The sequence below is a fragment of the Xiphophorus hellerii genome, chromosome 16 (assembly GCF_003331165.1).
Source record: "Xiphophorus hellerii strain 12219 chromosome 16, Xiphophorus_hellerii-4.1, whole genome shotgun sequence".
In the NCBI taxonomy this organism is placed as follows: Eukaryota; Metazoa; Chordata; class Actinopteri; order Cyprinodontiformes; family Poeciliidae; genus Xiphophorus; species Xiphophorus hellerii.
The window spans coordinates 11,670,117-11,686,798 of NC_045687.1; the positions used below are offsets into that span (position 1 = coordinate 11,670,117).

At 39.0% G+C, this 16,682-nt stretch overlaps 2 protein-coding genes across 2 annotated transcripts; both read left to right on the forward strand.

Moving 5' to 3' along the window:
* Positions 1-2,974: 2,974 nt before the first annotated feature.
* Positions 2,975-11,957, forward strand: notum1a (notum, palmitoleoyl-protein carboxylesterase a). Its single transcript, XM_032588576.1, has 11 exons — positions 2,975-3,699; positions 6,662-6,714; positions 6,826-6,921; positions 7,215-7,275; positions 7,359-7,417; positions 7,507-7,609; positions 7,692-7,883; positions 7,982-8,079; positions 9,208-9,355; positions 9,444-9,491; positions 9,579-11,957. Exons 1-11 carry the CDS (start codon positions 3,359-3,361, stop codon positions 9,880-9,882), a joined length of 1,503 nt encoding a protein of 500 aa, XP_032444467.1. The 5' UTR covers positions 2,975-3,358; the 3' UTR covers positions 9,883-11,957.
* Positions 11,958-13,286: 1,329 nt separating this feature from the next.
* Positions 13,287-15,474, forward strand: myadml2 (myeloid associated differentiation marker like 2). The gene has a single exon (XM_032588145.1). The coding sequence runs from the start codon at positions 14,050-14,052 to the stop codon at positions 14,959-14,961; it is 912 nt and encodes a 303-aa protein (XP_032444036.1). The 5' UTR covers positions 13,287-14,049; the 3' UTR covers positions 14,962-15,474.
* The last annotated feature ends 1,208 nt before the right edge of the window (positions 15,475-16,682 follow it).

Below are 16,682 nucleotides of genomic sequence, written 5' to 3' on the forward strand. Positions count from 1 at the left end.
TTCAGCAAAGCTATGCAGAAAAACCCACCTTTCACACAATGGTGGGAAGTTGTAACCTTTTTAAAAAATTTCTTAAGTCTGTTATCATGCCTAATACATAGAACTTTAGATGCAATCATCTACAATTCACTCTTCTTTGGTCAGAGAACATTTTCTCGCCAGGGCACTATGTGTGTCAGAGGCCAGAGTCCATCTACGAGTGATTTAAGGGTTTCATTTTTGAAGATGATGCGTGATAAAACAGGGAGGTATGGGTCAAAGTGACTATACACTCCGTCTGTGACAGAACCTCTACTCTTGGACCTTAGCACATGTTTTAATCTATCCAAGCATGTGTTTGAAGTTCGCATCGAGCACCATCAGATTCATTTTTCCTGGCTCACAGCAGCTTCACGTCATTTAGACAAGGGCTAAGTTAGGGTATTTTAAGCTGTTTGGTCGTGTTGTCTTTTTGAATGGCATTTTGATGGATGGTATATATTTGGAATTTCAAACATTTTGATCAACTTTTTGTTTTTTTCACAATGAAATCATTACTTTTAACAGCAAACAGTGCAGCTGTTTATTTCAGATAACCTAAAGCCATTGGTTAAATGCTACCTCAATTGTTCTGAAGCAACCCCTAAAGTGTTGCTCCTCAAACCAAATCCACACACAGCTATGGAAATGTGCACAGTAATAGAACTCTGGATGACAAACAATAGTCTCTTGGAAGACTGCCTAAAACAAAACAGGAAGTTCGCCATTTTTGTAAAAAAAAAAAAAAAGTGTCATTTTACAGAAGTTATATTTTAACAGGCCTCTTCTATGTATTTTAATGTATCAGATGTACCAAACACAAACGTTTGATAAAAGTGGTATGATGTCAACAAGATGTGAGTGACATCAAAATTTCAACGTGGCATCACTCTTTTAAACAGGTGAGCAAGCTCCTCCTACTGAGAACAGGAAGTGACATGTTTTACTGGTGAAGGCATTCTAACTATAGCTATAGTTGAGGTTGCACAGGATTAAGAACTATGACTTTTCACTGGAGGGCAGGCACTATGTGGGTAGGCATGGAAGCATGGCAGATTTTGATTTATGCTGTGTTAAAATGTGGCTCCAAATCACACATATAACATCCAAAGCATATTTAACTGAGCATGAATAAATGTCAAACTCCAGGCCAAATGGTAAAGTAGATCCACAGCATCCTTTAGAATATCTTAGATTGCTGTGTCTCCCACATACAAGATTTGAGCGCCACAAAAGTTTCTGTTGCTAAACAAACATACTCAACATCTGTGTCGTAATTTGCTAATATGGTTTTTGTCCTGGCCTCTGAGAAAGTGAAATGAAATGTCCAATTGAAAGTTCCTCGTTAATTGTTAATTATATTAGAGTCACACTTTTTCTGATGACATTGCATTTTATTTGTTTGTTCATGCCAATCCTTCACCACCAATCAGGAAGTTGGCTTAAATGAATGAGGCACTTAAGTTTTTTTCCCTTCACATCAGACATTATTTGTGATTGAATCCATTTGTTAAAGTCTTGCAAGGAACACAGCTTACTGCCTATTGAGAGACAGAGATTGATCTTACTGAAGAGTGGCGCAGAGCCCTGGATTAAGCCACTGACCAACCTTGAGCGAAGGCTGCTCAAGGTTGCTTGCAGCTTTTCAATCAGACTTTATGTTTTGTCATGGTCTTGTTTTGTGAAAGATCTCTAAACATAAGTAGAAAGTAATTTTATCATCAATAATTTCATCAAGAAGGAACTGGAAGTTTCTTTTTTGACCAAATCTGCTGATAACTAATATTAAAATGTACTTTTATTGAACAAAAAGAGCCTTTAAAGTCATCCCACTAAAATATGAAGTCACTACTGTATGCCAGTAGCACTGCAGTTGAACCCCCATGGGTGAAATACTGACTGACTAGGGTCTGGCACCATTACTGTCCACCTCCCCAGGTGACACAGTTGTTTGAAGAAATTGAAGTGTTGATGCTCACCCTTGTAGAGCTAATTGAACATAAAGAAAAATAAGTCCAGCATCTAGCCGAATGCTGCAAGAACTTTAGTTTTCAAACTACAGGTTTGCAACAAGCAGCCAAGTGCTTTTAAATCTCTGGGTGCTGGTTTGTTAGGTCTCCAAGCAACTGTCCTCAGATGACACTTCTGATTTCCCCCTCCTCAATGGATTAATCTTTACTTTTGCCTCTTTTTTAAAATTATTTTGCAGTGATGCTAGAATTCAACATTCGCAACATAACCACATCCCTCTCGCAAAACTTTTAGCCATATTCTTGGTGCCGTGTGCCTGCCCTTTTTGGATGCCTTTTTATTTTGTAGAAAATGATCATGTAAGCCCCTTAAGTTATACGCTTTGACCCAAAGGTGTCATTGACAAGAGGGAAGCTGCTCCCTGGAAGCTCAACTCAACCATAACCAGGCATTCTTGTGTTAAAAAGCCGGCTTCCCATCAGGATGCTCTGCTCCACTTCAAATATACAGTACAGCAGGAAAGTTTGGGAAGAACTGAAGTGGGAGGAAGGACCCAAACAGGGGAAGAAAGAGTGATGGCTGCTTTGATCTTCAGAGGCCCAGTCTGGATGAAAAAACAGAAGCGTCCTTTCCTTTACGAAATGTGAGCAACTCAGAAATGGAATCAATAAAATATAAACATAAACAAATACAGTAGATAAATAACAAGTGCAAATTCGATGATGATAATAATACTACTACTACTACTAATAATAATAATATATTTTTTTTCTTAAATGATTTCTTTTTGCCGCAAAAAATATTTGTAGGTTTTTCTCAGTTGTTTTTCTTTGAGTGTATTCTCACTTCATAAATTTGCGGTAGGATGGGAAATGGGCATTTCAAGGCCAGTAAAAGCTACCACATCAAATAAAACATTGTGGATCAAAAGAACCAACGCATCGACATTTTTTCCTGTTTAAATAAAAAAATAAAAAAAAATAGTGGGGCTAGTCTGCCACGCTTGATCGTGCCCTAAGTCCTCCCCCCGCACCAGCGATTGGCTGGGTGGACGCACATGGGGGGAAAGTTTGAATAAAATACAAGAGCATGGCACAAGTGTTGTTGTTCAAGCTTGTGTGCTTGATCCAGAGGCACTCCAGTCCGTCTTGTAAAACAGAGGTGTGACCGCTGTCTGAGACGCATCAGTTCCAGAAAGTTTAGTGGATGACTTGTTGGTCTCTTAGGACTATTTGCTTTTAGGTTATTTTAAATTTGACATCTTAGGAGCTTGATAAGCTCCGTCGAATCCGTGCGTGACAGCCGTCGATTTACTCAGGAAAGTTGCGCGCATCGCTCCGTCCGTGTTGTATTTGTTGAAACATCTGAGATGAAAGCCGCCAGAATGGTCCCATCACTGCTCCTGGTACTGTTTCTGCTGGTGCTGATGCAGTCCGGTGCTCTGTGCGCGCGGAGGTTCCGGGGCGGCCGCAACCCGCAGCCTCGCCGCTCGCCGCCTCCTCCCACGCACCGGGCGGACAGGGGCGATACCACGGAGAGCTTCCCTCTGGACTTCACTGCAGTGGAGGAGAACATGGATAACTTCATGACGCAGGTGAAGAACCTCGCGCAGTCCCTGTACCCGTGCTCGGCACAGAAGCTTGACCACGACATGAAGCTGAACTTTCTGGTGAACACGTCAGTCACCTGCAACGACGGGAGTCCCGCCGGGTACGTAGCAATTCACATTAGAGCGCAGACACACATGTGGTCAAATTTAGGTTCAGGGTCACCTGAGCTGCTGTTGTTCTGCCTTCACCGGGGCTTTCTCTGCTCCTGGTCACCTGCAGTCAGTCGCATCTGACCTGAGGAAGAAAGTTCCTTTTCCAAAAGTTAACTTTCGGAACTTGATCAAGTTTCTTTCCCCAATTAAAAAGTAAAATTGATTCTTATTTTCGCTTTTTACATATATACTTAGAAAAGTGAAGTCATTTATGAAAGTGAGCCGTAAAAAGCTTTCTGTTGAGATGTCTGAGATGTCTAAAAGTGGTTGAAGTGTTTAGGGTTTGTTTTTCGGCTAACCAACCCTGACTTTTGATGTCCTTCCTTTGGCTTCGTTTACACTGAACGTATGGACTTAAAAAAAAAAAAAAAGTTCCGTTTTGTCATTTTCCACCCCTCTCTTGACTAATTAATCTTGCGACACAAACGACGTCGCACTATTTGCAGCCTCGGTTGGAAAACACATGATTGGCAAACGTGTGTAAAGAGTGCAAAAGTACAAAAAGCGGAGGCTCGGTCAGGATAAGGTAGGATCTGGACAGCTGCTTTGCGTCAGCGGAGCGTGAAATTTGCGGGGAGCCACATGGTCCATGCTTCATTTCCTTTGCTTCGAATTAGAATGCAGGATTTGCTCTGCAGAAAGCTTCGGTGTAAGTTTGCTGAACCCCTGCCTATTGCATGCACGTCACTTTCTGACAGAGAATGTTTGAGGACGGGACCCAAACAGTGGAGTTGGGATGTTTCAGAAGTGTTCTGGTTTATTCTGCAACTGACAGCTAAACCTGTCATGTGTTTGATTGGAAAAGGAGATGCAAGCTTTGAAAAATTTTAATATATCTAGATTCTTTACAAAAATTAAGTTCATGAAAATGTATGTTTGTGCATCAATTTAATCACAAAAATAGCATGTATGTTTGTGGCGGTTTTTATATTATGCAATCTGCACATAATTGAAATCTGAGATAAATTATACTGTAAACATATCATCTAGTTATTATTTGTAGTTTTCTTTGTTATATAAATCACTTTTAAGTGTGTCCTGTTCTGGCAATATAAAAAAACATTATGGTAGGTATGGCTGCCTCGCATTCTAGGTGAGATTTGTTCTTTAAAAAGGGGGAAATTGAGATATTCATCCTGCAACTTAACACCCCCTCCCCCCCAACAAAACCCAAATTAGACAGGTGATACAAGTGAGATTTCTTCCATTCAGCCTTTCCCCAATTTGTCCCTGTGGATTGACATTTTGTCCTTCCTAACTTCCTGTTTTAATCAATATAAACTATGTTGTACTTAAGCTTTCATTTGAAGTTTTTAGGGAATTTGAAGTTGAATAATCACATAAATTCTCAAATCTAATGAATAATTCAATTTATGTACATTTTATTTTCCAAAAACCAGTTTCAGTTGTAATCTCTGCTTGCTCCAGTAAATATGATATATTTTGACCCCGGATCAAGCCAAAATCTCCCTGGTGGGTATGAATTGAGGCATATGGCAGTTGGAAGCGACCTGTGGTAGATGACATCAATCAACCAAAAATATCAGCATCTGCAATAGCACCAACTTGGGTGTGTGGAGGATAATAAAAAATAAAAGTTATAAAGGGTAATAAAAAAAGATACGATAAACTACATGGGTCTTCTGCTCCCGTAGGTATTCATTTCAGTTGGCTTTAGTTCATGAAAACCCATCCTCGAAGAGTTTAGACATGGATCACCTTCACTAAATTTCATGTACCTATGGATTTAGAATCCAGTCTGACTCCTGTTAAATCTCAAAGTGGCATGTGGTAAGAGCAGGCTGCTTTCACTGTAAGATTCTGAGCGCTTTGGAGACCCAGCATGGTATTGGCAGATGACCTTTCATTCAAATAAACGCCATTTTCCTGAGAGCTATTAATCACAGCTACAGACATCCAAAGATTAAGCGCTTAAAGTTAATCGTTCAGGAATGGTGTTGTAATTCACCTCCCAGAATCACACTTGTTTAGCGTGAGTGGGTCAACACGACACCTTCATTGCGAAGCTTGTTAACTTTCCCAAGAATGCTCCAATAAATGCTTTGTTGTTCGGAAATTGCATCACTGCACTGACTCTAGCTGGGAATAGTTGCATTAAGCATCATCTGAAGCCAAGAAGTGTGATTCAGCGGTCTGAACAAGCAGCTGGAAGGTTCAAGCCAAGTCTGTCCTCTTTAAAGTCATTGAAATGTCTTTTGGCAGTCTCTTGAGTTGAGTCATTGGTGAAGTTGAAAGAATAGAAAAAATGAAATCCAGTTGAGAAGTTTCTTCTTTACATAGCAGGTTAGATCATTTTCAATAAAATAATCATATGTTTTTAACAAGTGCATCCAAAAATCATAGCCATGCTCTCTCCTTGATTGTCCCACCATTAATTAAGTTGTTCTGTAGTTGTTGTTTGGAGAAAATACTACTTTCAATTCTTTTTTTCTATGCCTCAAAGTGCACTTGAATCTTGACAATTCTTAATTTCTCTTACTTTTTTTCTCGACTTATATCCACACTGTGGGAAAGACAGAAGAATGATGAGCTCTACGTTGAGAAATGATGGTATAACCTGGGATAGGGGTTGGTGTGATGTTTATCTCCCGTTCAAGCGTCGCATCAGAGCAGGAAACACACATAAGCTCATTGTTCTCCACTGTTGCTGTTTTCTGTCAGTTTTCACAGATTAAAATCAACTGAAGTGAAAGGACTTTTTGTTTATTTTAAAGCAATGAAGTCACATTTGTTTTGTTTTATGCTGGTGAAAGAGTATTTAGAGTGTTACCTTGCAGGTTTCTATCTGTATCACATTTTTAGAGAAATGTTTATATAAAATTAAAAGTGAGTTGTTACATTGTTTGTTTTTTATGCAGACAATTCATACTGACTTTTATTCCCCCACAGGTACTACCTGAAAGAGTCTCGGGGCAGCAGACGCTGGTTGATATTCCTTGAAGGTGTGTATCTAACCAACTTCTCACTTCTAAATCCATCTCCAAATCAAATTAGGAATTAGTTGATGAGAGAACTGATTTGTGACGCATCCCATTTCACATATTATGTTCCAGGCGGCTGGTACTGCTTTAACAAGGAGAACTGCGACAGCCGATACGAGACCATGAGGCGGTTTATGAGCTCTTCCAAGTGGCCCCAAACTAAAAGAGGTCAGTTTGTTTGCACCACAGTGTGCAAAGTAGAAGCTGCCTTGACTTATTTGCAATGAAATGAGATCGGATATGACATGCACCCATTTACAGTGTTATTAAGACCTTGCATCCAGTCATGAGATGCTTCAGAATAGTTACCTGGCGCCCACTGCTAAGAAAGCATAGATTCCTTTCTCTGTCATTGCAGTGTAATGACTATAATCCATTTGGTAATGATGATGAGTAAGAGGAGGATGTGTCTGGGGATTGGGGGGGAGCCAGGATGGCTAATGATACATTTGTCTCTGCAGGCACGGGGATCCTGTCTCCACTGCCTGAGGAAAACCCTCACTGGTGGAACGCAAACATGGTGTAAGTTGACTGCTGTTTCTATGCTCAGTGACTGCTTCACTGAATTCCCTACTGCCAGTTTTAACTTTGCATCATTTGTGCAGGTTCATTCCCTACTGCTCCAGTGACGTGTGGAGTGGTGTTACTCCTAAGACAGAGCAGAGTAAGAAATTATAAAGTCTTCTCAGTCATAACAATGTATTCATCCTTAAGGAATTGCTATTTTAAACCTCTTCTTACTCTTTTGTTCAGATGGATATGCTTTCATGGGCTCCTTGATTATCCAGGAAGTTGTAAAAAATCTTCTGGGCAAAGGTTTAGACAATGCCAGGGTCCTTCTGTTAGCAGGAAGCAGGTATTTAATTTGAAATTCTTACATATCAGTGTAGCTTTGTTGTATGCTTGCTGATACAAATGTGAATTGTTGATGTTTGCAGTGCTGGTGGCACGGGGGTTCTTCTGAATGTGGATCGTGTAGCTGAGCTCCTGGAGGGGATGGGCTACGCTGGGATACAGGTGCGAGGCCTGTCCGACTCGGGTTGGTTCCTGGACAACAAGCAGTACCACTGCACGGACTGTGTGGACACAATCGGTTGCACGCCCACAGAGACTATCAAGAGAGGAATCAAGTAGGGGATAAATATAAAATCAAAAATTCGTCTCATAATTGATTGTTTTGCAACTGAGAACATGTTTGCTTACGTTGTTTTGTTGAATTTCCTATAAGGTACTGGGGAAGTGTGGTGCCTGATAGGTGCAGGCAAAGCCATGAAGGAGAGGAGTGGAATTGTTTCTTTGGATACAGAGTCTTCCCATCAATTAAAAGTGAGTTTATCATGTGGGGCCCCCTGCTGGCCTGGTTAGACCAATACAACTGGAAGAAGCAGAGGACATGCAGATAAATTAACATACTATATGTCACATACTAAATTTTCTTCCCAGCGTCAGTTCAGTTTTTGTTTTTACAGCAGAGTCATTATTCAAAGCTGTATTGATGATTGTATCTTGTATCTAAGCTAGCAGGACATTTCTGATCATAAGTGCATCGGTTAGTAAAATTATTTAGTACTTTCCACAGTGTGTGTATGGTATGTAATTTTGTCCTTGTCTTCTTCTGTTGTGTAGCCATAAACATATTGCTTCCTACCCATGAACTAAAAAAAAGAGTATCAGTTTATTCCTCTTTGTAATTAAGTTATTATTATTATTATTATTATTATTATTATTATTATTATTATTATTATTATTATTATTATTATTAATTGTTCAGACAAATAACCATAGAAATGCTAAAATCTCACATTTAATTGTGACCCTCATAATGGCTTTTCCCACTTCACACTTCACTTATATGAAATATATCCAATGATGACCTCAGACCAAACCAAAGTAACTGACTAACTGCCGACTGGTATGTATTATTAATTGGAGCTATATTACTACAATATACAGAATATGAGAAGTTACTTTAACTCCTCAGTTAAAAAGCAGCTATAGAGCATCTCTCTGGTGGGTATAAAATGATGCCTGATCAGAATAAACGTCTTGTGACAGACGGTTAAATTTTTACCTACTCTGCAAAGGCACACATGTGCAAAGTGGCAAAATGATCAATTATAGAAACTTTCTTCCATGCTTTCTGGCGAACATAACAATAAACTTAGCTCTTCTTGCCTGAGTGCAGTGAGACTGCATTGAATCCAATGCAAAATACAAAGAATGTTAAATAAATGTAAAAGCAAAAGGGGGTTCATTAATAAGATAAAAAGGAGGTCAGTGGCTTGTTGGATTCTCTGGACGCCAGTCCTAAAACGACAACCTGTTCCAAACCTGGGCTGGCTCTGTTAGGATTATTTTTATTATACTAAAATATCTGTATCCACACTTATTTTTAAGGTGTACATTTTAAATTAATTTGCCTTTTTCTCTCTCTTTTTTTTTATCTCTGTGCAGGTCCCGTGTTTGTGGTCCAGTGGCTGTTTGATGAGGCTCAGTTGACAGTGGACAACATCCAGCTAACAGGTCAACCTGTGCAGGAAGGCCAGTGGCGCTACATCCAGAACCTGGGCATTGAGCTGAGGAACACACTCAAAGATGTCCCGTAAGGCTGCATTCTTGCAATTTAGAAGGAGAATTTAAAAATATATATTTTTATTTACTCATTATTTATCATGTTTTCTTTTATTCAGGGCTATGTTTGCTCCAGCATGTTTATCACATGAAGTTATCACCAGAAAGTGAGTGAAATTTACTGTCCTTGGGGGACTTTGCATGCATTGTTTTTCTACTATGAGCTAACAGCGCCCTCTTGTGTTGTGTTTCAGCTACTGGATCGACGTGCAAGTCAAAGGGACCTCTTTGCCCAGAGCCCTTCACTGCTGGGACCGCAGCCTCCATGACAGCAGGAACAACAAGCCACCGCCCAAAGCTTGTCCTGTGCATCTGATTGACAACTGCCCCTGGCCTCACTGCAATCCCACCTGCCCGACCATCCGGGACCAATTCACAGGGCAAGAGATGAGCGTCGTGCAGTTTCTCATGCACATGGGCTTCGATGTGCAGAAGATGGCCCAGCAGCAAGGCATGGACCCGAGCAAACTACTGGGCATGCTCAGCAGTGGCAGCTAAAAGGGACACACCGTCCAGTTTTAAGCTAGAACCAAGCAGGACTGGATGATCCTTCTGGCCTGTCTCCCATAACTGATACCTCTGCTCACCCTCCTCACTGCAGTTCCCCTTCTGTTGCTTTCAGACCTCCTTCCATCCCAGGTGCTTCAGTTTGACCCTGAAGTCAGGTCTAACACACCAGGCTCCACCATAACCAGGCAACACGTCTTGCTATCAGAAATGCTACAATAAATTATATTTTATTTTTTAAAAAGGAAAAAAGAAAAACAACAATAATATGAATGTAATCCAGTTTTAAAGATGCTATCTGACTTTATGTCTTGAGTGCTGTCATCCTTTTGTACTGAATAGATGTAGTGAACGCATTAATGGTACAACAAATGCTGTTTTATATTTTAGGTAGTCGATAGTGTTGATAATAGAAAAAAAATCCTATTACCTCTTGTGTATTAGAGATGTATTTCTATAGTTTCTAATAGAAAAACACATCGGGTCATGTGTTTAGCAGAAACAGTGTAAAACGATATAGAAAAGCACAGTCAGTAAAGCTCTTAAAAGTAAAAAGAAAGTAAGTTGCCTTTATTTTATTTAATGAAAATAAGTTGTCAGATAGCACCTGCACTAAATATTGCGATGATTATGAAAATAAGCAAAGCTGGAATTTTGCATGAGCTTGATTGAGACTTTTACGATATGATCACGTTTTAGCAAAAAGGTATATCATGATCAAATTGATTTGAATTTAAACAAGAAGCAACATTTATTTCAATTGCTGCTAAAATTATCTAACATGATCATTATTACAGTTTTCATAGCTAAATCTATTAAATTTGTTTATAGAAGTTATTTTGACTGATACATTGACCCAAGCAAAAACACAGAGTAACTCTAGAGAAATCAGTTACAAAGGATGAATGTCCTCTCCCATTTCCCATTGAAATATATTTTTTATAAATAATAGAACACCACTGACACAGGATAAGAGGTTTTTCAGTATGATAACCTGAAAAAATAAATGACTGGTTAGTCATTTCAGGTTTCTGCTCAGGTGGCTAGCTTGTAGTCAGCTGCCTTCAGTCATGCTGCTCTTCAGTTGCCAACTATAGTGTTAAAACAATGCCACCTTAATCAAAAGTGATGGGTGATGCTCCTTTTTATTTACACAGCATGACTGTCTGTGATTTTTGCAACCAATCTGTTTTCTCCAATCTCCAAACAGTCAGAGAAATCTTCAACCACATGCCACCGACCCTGGCATGTCATTTAAAAGACCTTAAGCTGTAGGAACTTTATAATGAAACATTTTGGTGATTTTGAAACTATATTTTTATAAAACATTGATATACCTTGATACCTGAAACTGGTCTACACCTAGTTGAAATCGGACATGCGAATTTTTGCAGCTGAAGTCATAAAAACATATTGTAGTTCTAATCGTACTCTGAAATGGTGCTAAGGTGGACCTGGAAACAAGTCACAAACAGCTACACATACATATTATAGTGCCATTGCATCCATACCTCTTTCTTACGGACTGTGTCATCATCACAGGACACACACTTATGTCAGGTCAACTCCCTACAGCTCAACAGTCATCAAACTCAATGCACGATGAACATTTAAAGGGAGACAAATGTTGTGTATTGTATATTTTATGAGTATTTGTATAGATTATTTGGAAGTGTTCACCATTGTAACTCCCTTCTTTTATTTCATCATAGAGATCACATTTTAATATAATGACATTGTTTGTATGTAATGATGACTTTATAAAATATGCTTGTAAAGGACCTCTATTTTTCATCACACCGGAAGAAAGGAGAAGTATTACTAATTGTAATTTTATTCTGTAACATATTTTTTAACAAAAAAGTAACTCAAGCTACATTGGTAACTTTTACATATTTATTTTGTTATGTAAATCATATTTATAAGTGCTATTGTTTTTTTTTTTTTACAGAGAAGTGATTCTTTGTAAATTGTAAATACATTGCTGTTCTTTGCTTTGTGCTGATTGCATGTCTTTGTATCACACCCAAAAAGGAAGACATTACATATACTATAAGGTGAACATTGCTGAGCATTCTTGTTATTATTTACATGTTATATGATCACTGGTAACAAGTTTTAGAAGGGCTAGAATAGTTATTTGCCGACTACTTCGAAGGAAGAAGAAACAAAAAAATTGGGATTGTCAAAGATGTCTCCCTCCATTTTCTTTGGATGATTCACCTGGATGGATGGACAGAGAGATAAAAAGCTTGAAACATATGTTTTTCTATATATTGAACTGGAAATGGTCAAAAACACCATAATATTCCAGATTTTCCAGGCTGGTCTGGAACCACAAGCTTTTCCTGAGGCATTTTTTCAGTTTTGAGCAACCCCCACAAGAGCCTACTTTGGCCATTGCCTTCTTGTGCAACACTCGAAAAAAAAATTCTCACTTACAGCACAGTCTGGGCTTTCTCCCTTTGACATAGATTGTGTCCAGTAGGTTTTCCACGGGGCCAATCAGCAAACAGAAGGAGAAGTTGTAAACGATAACATTGATTTTCTGCACTGTTTTAGGAATGGCAGCAGAGGATGTGATTGAAGCCGTTCAGTCCGTGTTGGCCACACTTTCAAATAATAATATAACTGTATTTGCAGTGGAGGATGGTTGTTTACAGCACAAGCAACTTGCAATAAGCTTCTTAGCAACGAACTGGCGCATTTTAGATTATGAACAAACATTAGCAATTCAATAAAATTTAAAACCTAAACACAGTCCACGCCTCCAGGAAGCAATCGTTTCTCAACAGCTGACATCCCTGACCCTCTGTACAAAGCAAATAGCGCAAGACAAAGGGCTTGTTTTTACCAGGCTTAAAAGAGCCACAACAGGTTTTTTATCCCAGTGTATTTTTTTTCACTTATGAAATTTGTAGGTGTTGCAAAATGCCCCAGATTCTGCTTTCTAAGCAATCCTCATTTAATATTGTCTATATAGCAGAGTTGCATTGGATCAAGATGCATTGGTAATCGTCAACAGCTATGAAAAGATTTTGGGGTAGTCGTCCCAGTAAAAAACATTCTTTGGTTCATAAATCAAAAATAAAAGTACACTGATCCTACATGTTGAAGCTTTGTTCTGGAAATGCTGCCTCCCTCTCACGTGTTTAGGCTAAATTTGCTATTACTCGTGTATAATCATCTCTCTCAACTCATGTGTAATTTATGTCCTTAATGGAAGTTTCTAACCTCCCTCCCTGTCATTACACTCCATGTAAATGCCAGTCTCTTATACTGAAGGGAGCTCTGAGTCAGCCTCTCCAGAAATACGACTCCCAGGTTGCCAGCCACATGTAGCCTCCCGCCCCTCTGTGGAATATAGACCCCCTATTTATAGAGCTGGCAAAGGCCTGGTGAGCCTGGGCTCTACACAAACTTTTCATTTAAACAGTCACCTCTAGCAGTCCACCAAGTGCACAGTGACACTCAGACACGGAGGAACAGAATGTGCCTGCTCAGGTAGAGAAAAGTTAAAAAAAACTAATCCAAGAGAGGCTGAAGGAGACTGGAAGAGCAAGCCAAAGAACAAGATTGAATCTGATGGACAATTAAAGACCTACTGGACTTGATAGGCAGGACAACAACTTGTCCACCTCTCATCACAAATAGCTATTGCTGAAGACCTAAATCTGGATACGACTCTTAAAGGAATTCAGTGAGAACAGAAACTTCTTTTTACATTGGACAACAACAAAGGAAGACAGTAAGCAAGAAAAGAATATACTTTAATGGACGTCTACTGTACCAATAATGACAAAAGGAAAAAATGGCTTGTTTATTGCCTTATTAAATGAATTTTCAGCACTTAAGATGAATGCAATTTAACGAGTTGTGTGGCAAAGAAGAAACTTTCCAAAATCTTTTTTTAAATCTGATTGCCGGAGTCTTCCAGAGAAATCTCTACATATCTGTCTGTAAATGTAACCTGATCTCAAGCAAGCTTTTCTAATTACAAAGCAAGTTCAGACATTTGTAATTAGTGGTCATCTTTACGAGCAAACCAGGAAAGGGTGAGGTCCGTGTGAAAGAGGGGAGTAGGCCGTAAGAACACCAACACTGAGAACAAGAATATCCCAAAGGAAGACATCTGTACTTCATAAGCCTAGCAGCGTTATGGATCCACATGGGGGACACTACCTCAACAAGGATGCTGTGCTGTCACCTTTGGGTGCAGCCCGAATATGCCAGCTGGTGCTTGGATGTACCATAATCGCCCTGGTGTCCCACAGCGCAGGTTACAGTGCAAACTATGGGACCTTCTGTATGTTTGTTTGGTGCTTCAGCTTCACCGTCACACTGGTTATTTTCACCCTGGACATCACAAGGCTCCACAGCTGCATGCCAATTTCTTGGGACAACTTCACTGTCGCCTTCGCCATGTTAGCAACACTGATGTACATCACTGCCTCTGTGGTCTACCCAGTATACTTTCTCCAAACAGAATACTCTGACGAGGACTACGAAATACAAATCTATCGCATTTCCGTCACCGTCTGTTCCAGTGTTTGCTGTTTCCCATATGGAGTGGAAGTATTCTTGACCAGAGCAAAACCGGGAGCTGTGGTGGGCTACATGGCCACTGTGTCTGGTCTGCTTAAGGTGGTCCAGGGATTTGTGGCCTGTATCATTTTTGGGGCTCTTGCTAATGACAGCGAATACAACCAGTATATTGCCACCCAGTACTGCGTGGTGGTGTACAGCCTCTGTTTCTCTGTAACAGTGATCGTCATCATAGTGACAGTGTCCGGAAGAACTGCCGCGCTGAGGTTCCCGTTTGACCGCTTTGTGGTCGTCTACACGTTCTTTGCTGTGATCCTCTACCTCAGTACTGCACTGATCTGGCCCATCTTCAGCTTTGATAAAAAGTACGGCAGCACTGCTCGTCCTGAGGACTGCCCCCGGGGAGAATGTTCCTGGGACAGTAAGCTGGTTGTGGCAGTCTTCACTTGTGTCAACCTTGTGTTATATTTTATTGACCTTGTCTACTCTCAGAGGATTCGATTTGTCTCCAGCTCTGCTGTCTGAAAAAGAAAAACAAACTTTTACTCCAGTTTCTGTGAAGAATATTTGATCCATAGTTTAATAGTGTTATATACTAAAAACCTTAAAAGTGCTAGACAGTATTAAGCATGTTGCTTTCTCCATTTGCCACTATTTGGTCCCATAAATGTACATTTCTAGACCTAGCAGCTTATTTATTGTTTTAAAGACTTCAACAAGTTAAATATACCTTAGAGATTTGTTTAATATGTAAGGTCTACTGTGTGCACCAAGACTGGATATTGGTTTTAGACTTCAAGAATTGTCTCTTTATGTTATTTTTCCTCTTCTTATTGCATTATATAATTGGTGGATTGCAATTTGGTACTGAAATGTAAATGTAGCTGATACATTTTAAAACCTAAGTGACGTAACCTAACTGAGTATTTAATTGTTTTCTATTTACCTTACAGTTAGCACTGAATGAATGTGGCATTCTTTATTTCCATATATTTTTTAATATTTCCAGTGTTCAATAAAATGCCCAAACACAGACCATGTTAAGTTTTGCATCTCTTTCTCTATCTGAAGAAGTTTAAAATTTTTCAGGCTGACTTTTAACTTGATTTCTAAAAGATTGTATTTATTTTCTGTTATAAGCATTTTAACATGCTAGATTGTCATTTATTCTATCATAACCTTCATTTATGTTTTTTTGTTGATTTTGTTTAGAGAGACAGACATAAATACTTTGGTAGCAGCTGCTGAAAGTAATCTATAGCCATTTTATAAACGTGACTTATGTGGTCACCTGTTGAAGACATAACTTATTAGTTTGACAGAGCATCTTCAAAAATATTGTGCAGTTATTTGTCCTGAAGCGGTATTTACAGATGTTAGTAAATTAATTTCAAAATAAATACAAGAAAATAACTGTGATGCAGAGATTGTGGACTGAACACTCTAAAAAATGTTTTATTTAAGAACCAAAAACTCAAGAAAAGTTCATTCATCCACTCATTCCCAATAAAGGATACACCCGGGGGAGGGCTGAAAGAGTTCAGTAAGGACATTCTGAAGACTCCTAGTACAAACTGAAGTGGGTGGCTGAAAAGAAAATTATGCTACTGACAACTTTTCCTGTGTTACACTGTCTGACAATAATCTGGTTTTAGAAATTAAATCAAATCCAACTGAACAGTGCTCTATATCCAAGCTTGAAAACCGGTGAGTCTTGTTGATTAATATGAGCAACCTAATGGCTGTTAACGACACAAGCTAATAACAATGTTGCTTGTTAATTTCTGTGCATGTTGTACTTTCCAACAGTGTCATTACATTGTTACAAAAGGAATATTTTGGGGGTGGGGTTTTCTTGCAAGTATGTAAGTAGAAGTGTGTAAAATTGTCTTTGCTTAGCACCTTTCACATATGAAACTCACAAAGTGCTTCACAAAACATGTAGGGAAAGCGCATCAAAAATAACATCAAATTAAATTTAAAGCCTGTCTGTACAAATTGGTTTTTCTCTGTGATAATGATAATCAGTGGAATTGACACATGTAAAACCAGTGGCAGAGAATTTCACAATCAGGATGCACCTGCTTACAAAAGGAGTTTCATTATCTTTTTGATATTTTTTGTCTATTTTGCTTTTGTTTCATATTCCAACAGGAGAAGCAATAAACAATAAGATGGATCTTTGTCTATTGTTACACAAACTTGATAAACAAACTGTAAAATACAACTTCTAAATTTTGGATATT

Coding starts and splice junctions, on each gene's coding strand:
- notum1a (XM_032588576.1), top strand. CDS start 3,359: ATGAAAGCCGCCAGAATGGTCCCATCACTGCTCCTGGTACTGTTTCTG. Junction 6,715..6,825: donor CTGGTTGATATTCCTTGAAG/GTGTGTATCTAA, acceptor ATTATGTTCCAG/GCGGCTGGTACTGCTTTAAC. Junction 8,080..9,207: donor AGTCTTCCCATCAATTAAAA/GTGAGTTTATCA, acceptor ATCTCTGTGCAG/GTCCCGTGTTTGTGGTCCAG.
- myadml2 (XM_032588145.1), top strand. CDS start 14,050: ATGGATCCACATGGGGGACACTACCTCAACAAGGATGCTGTGCTGTCA.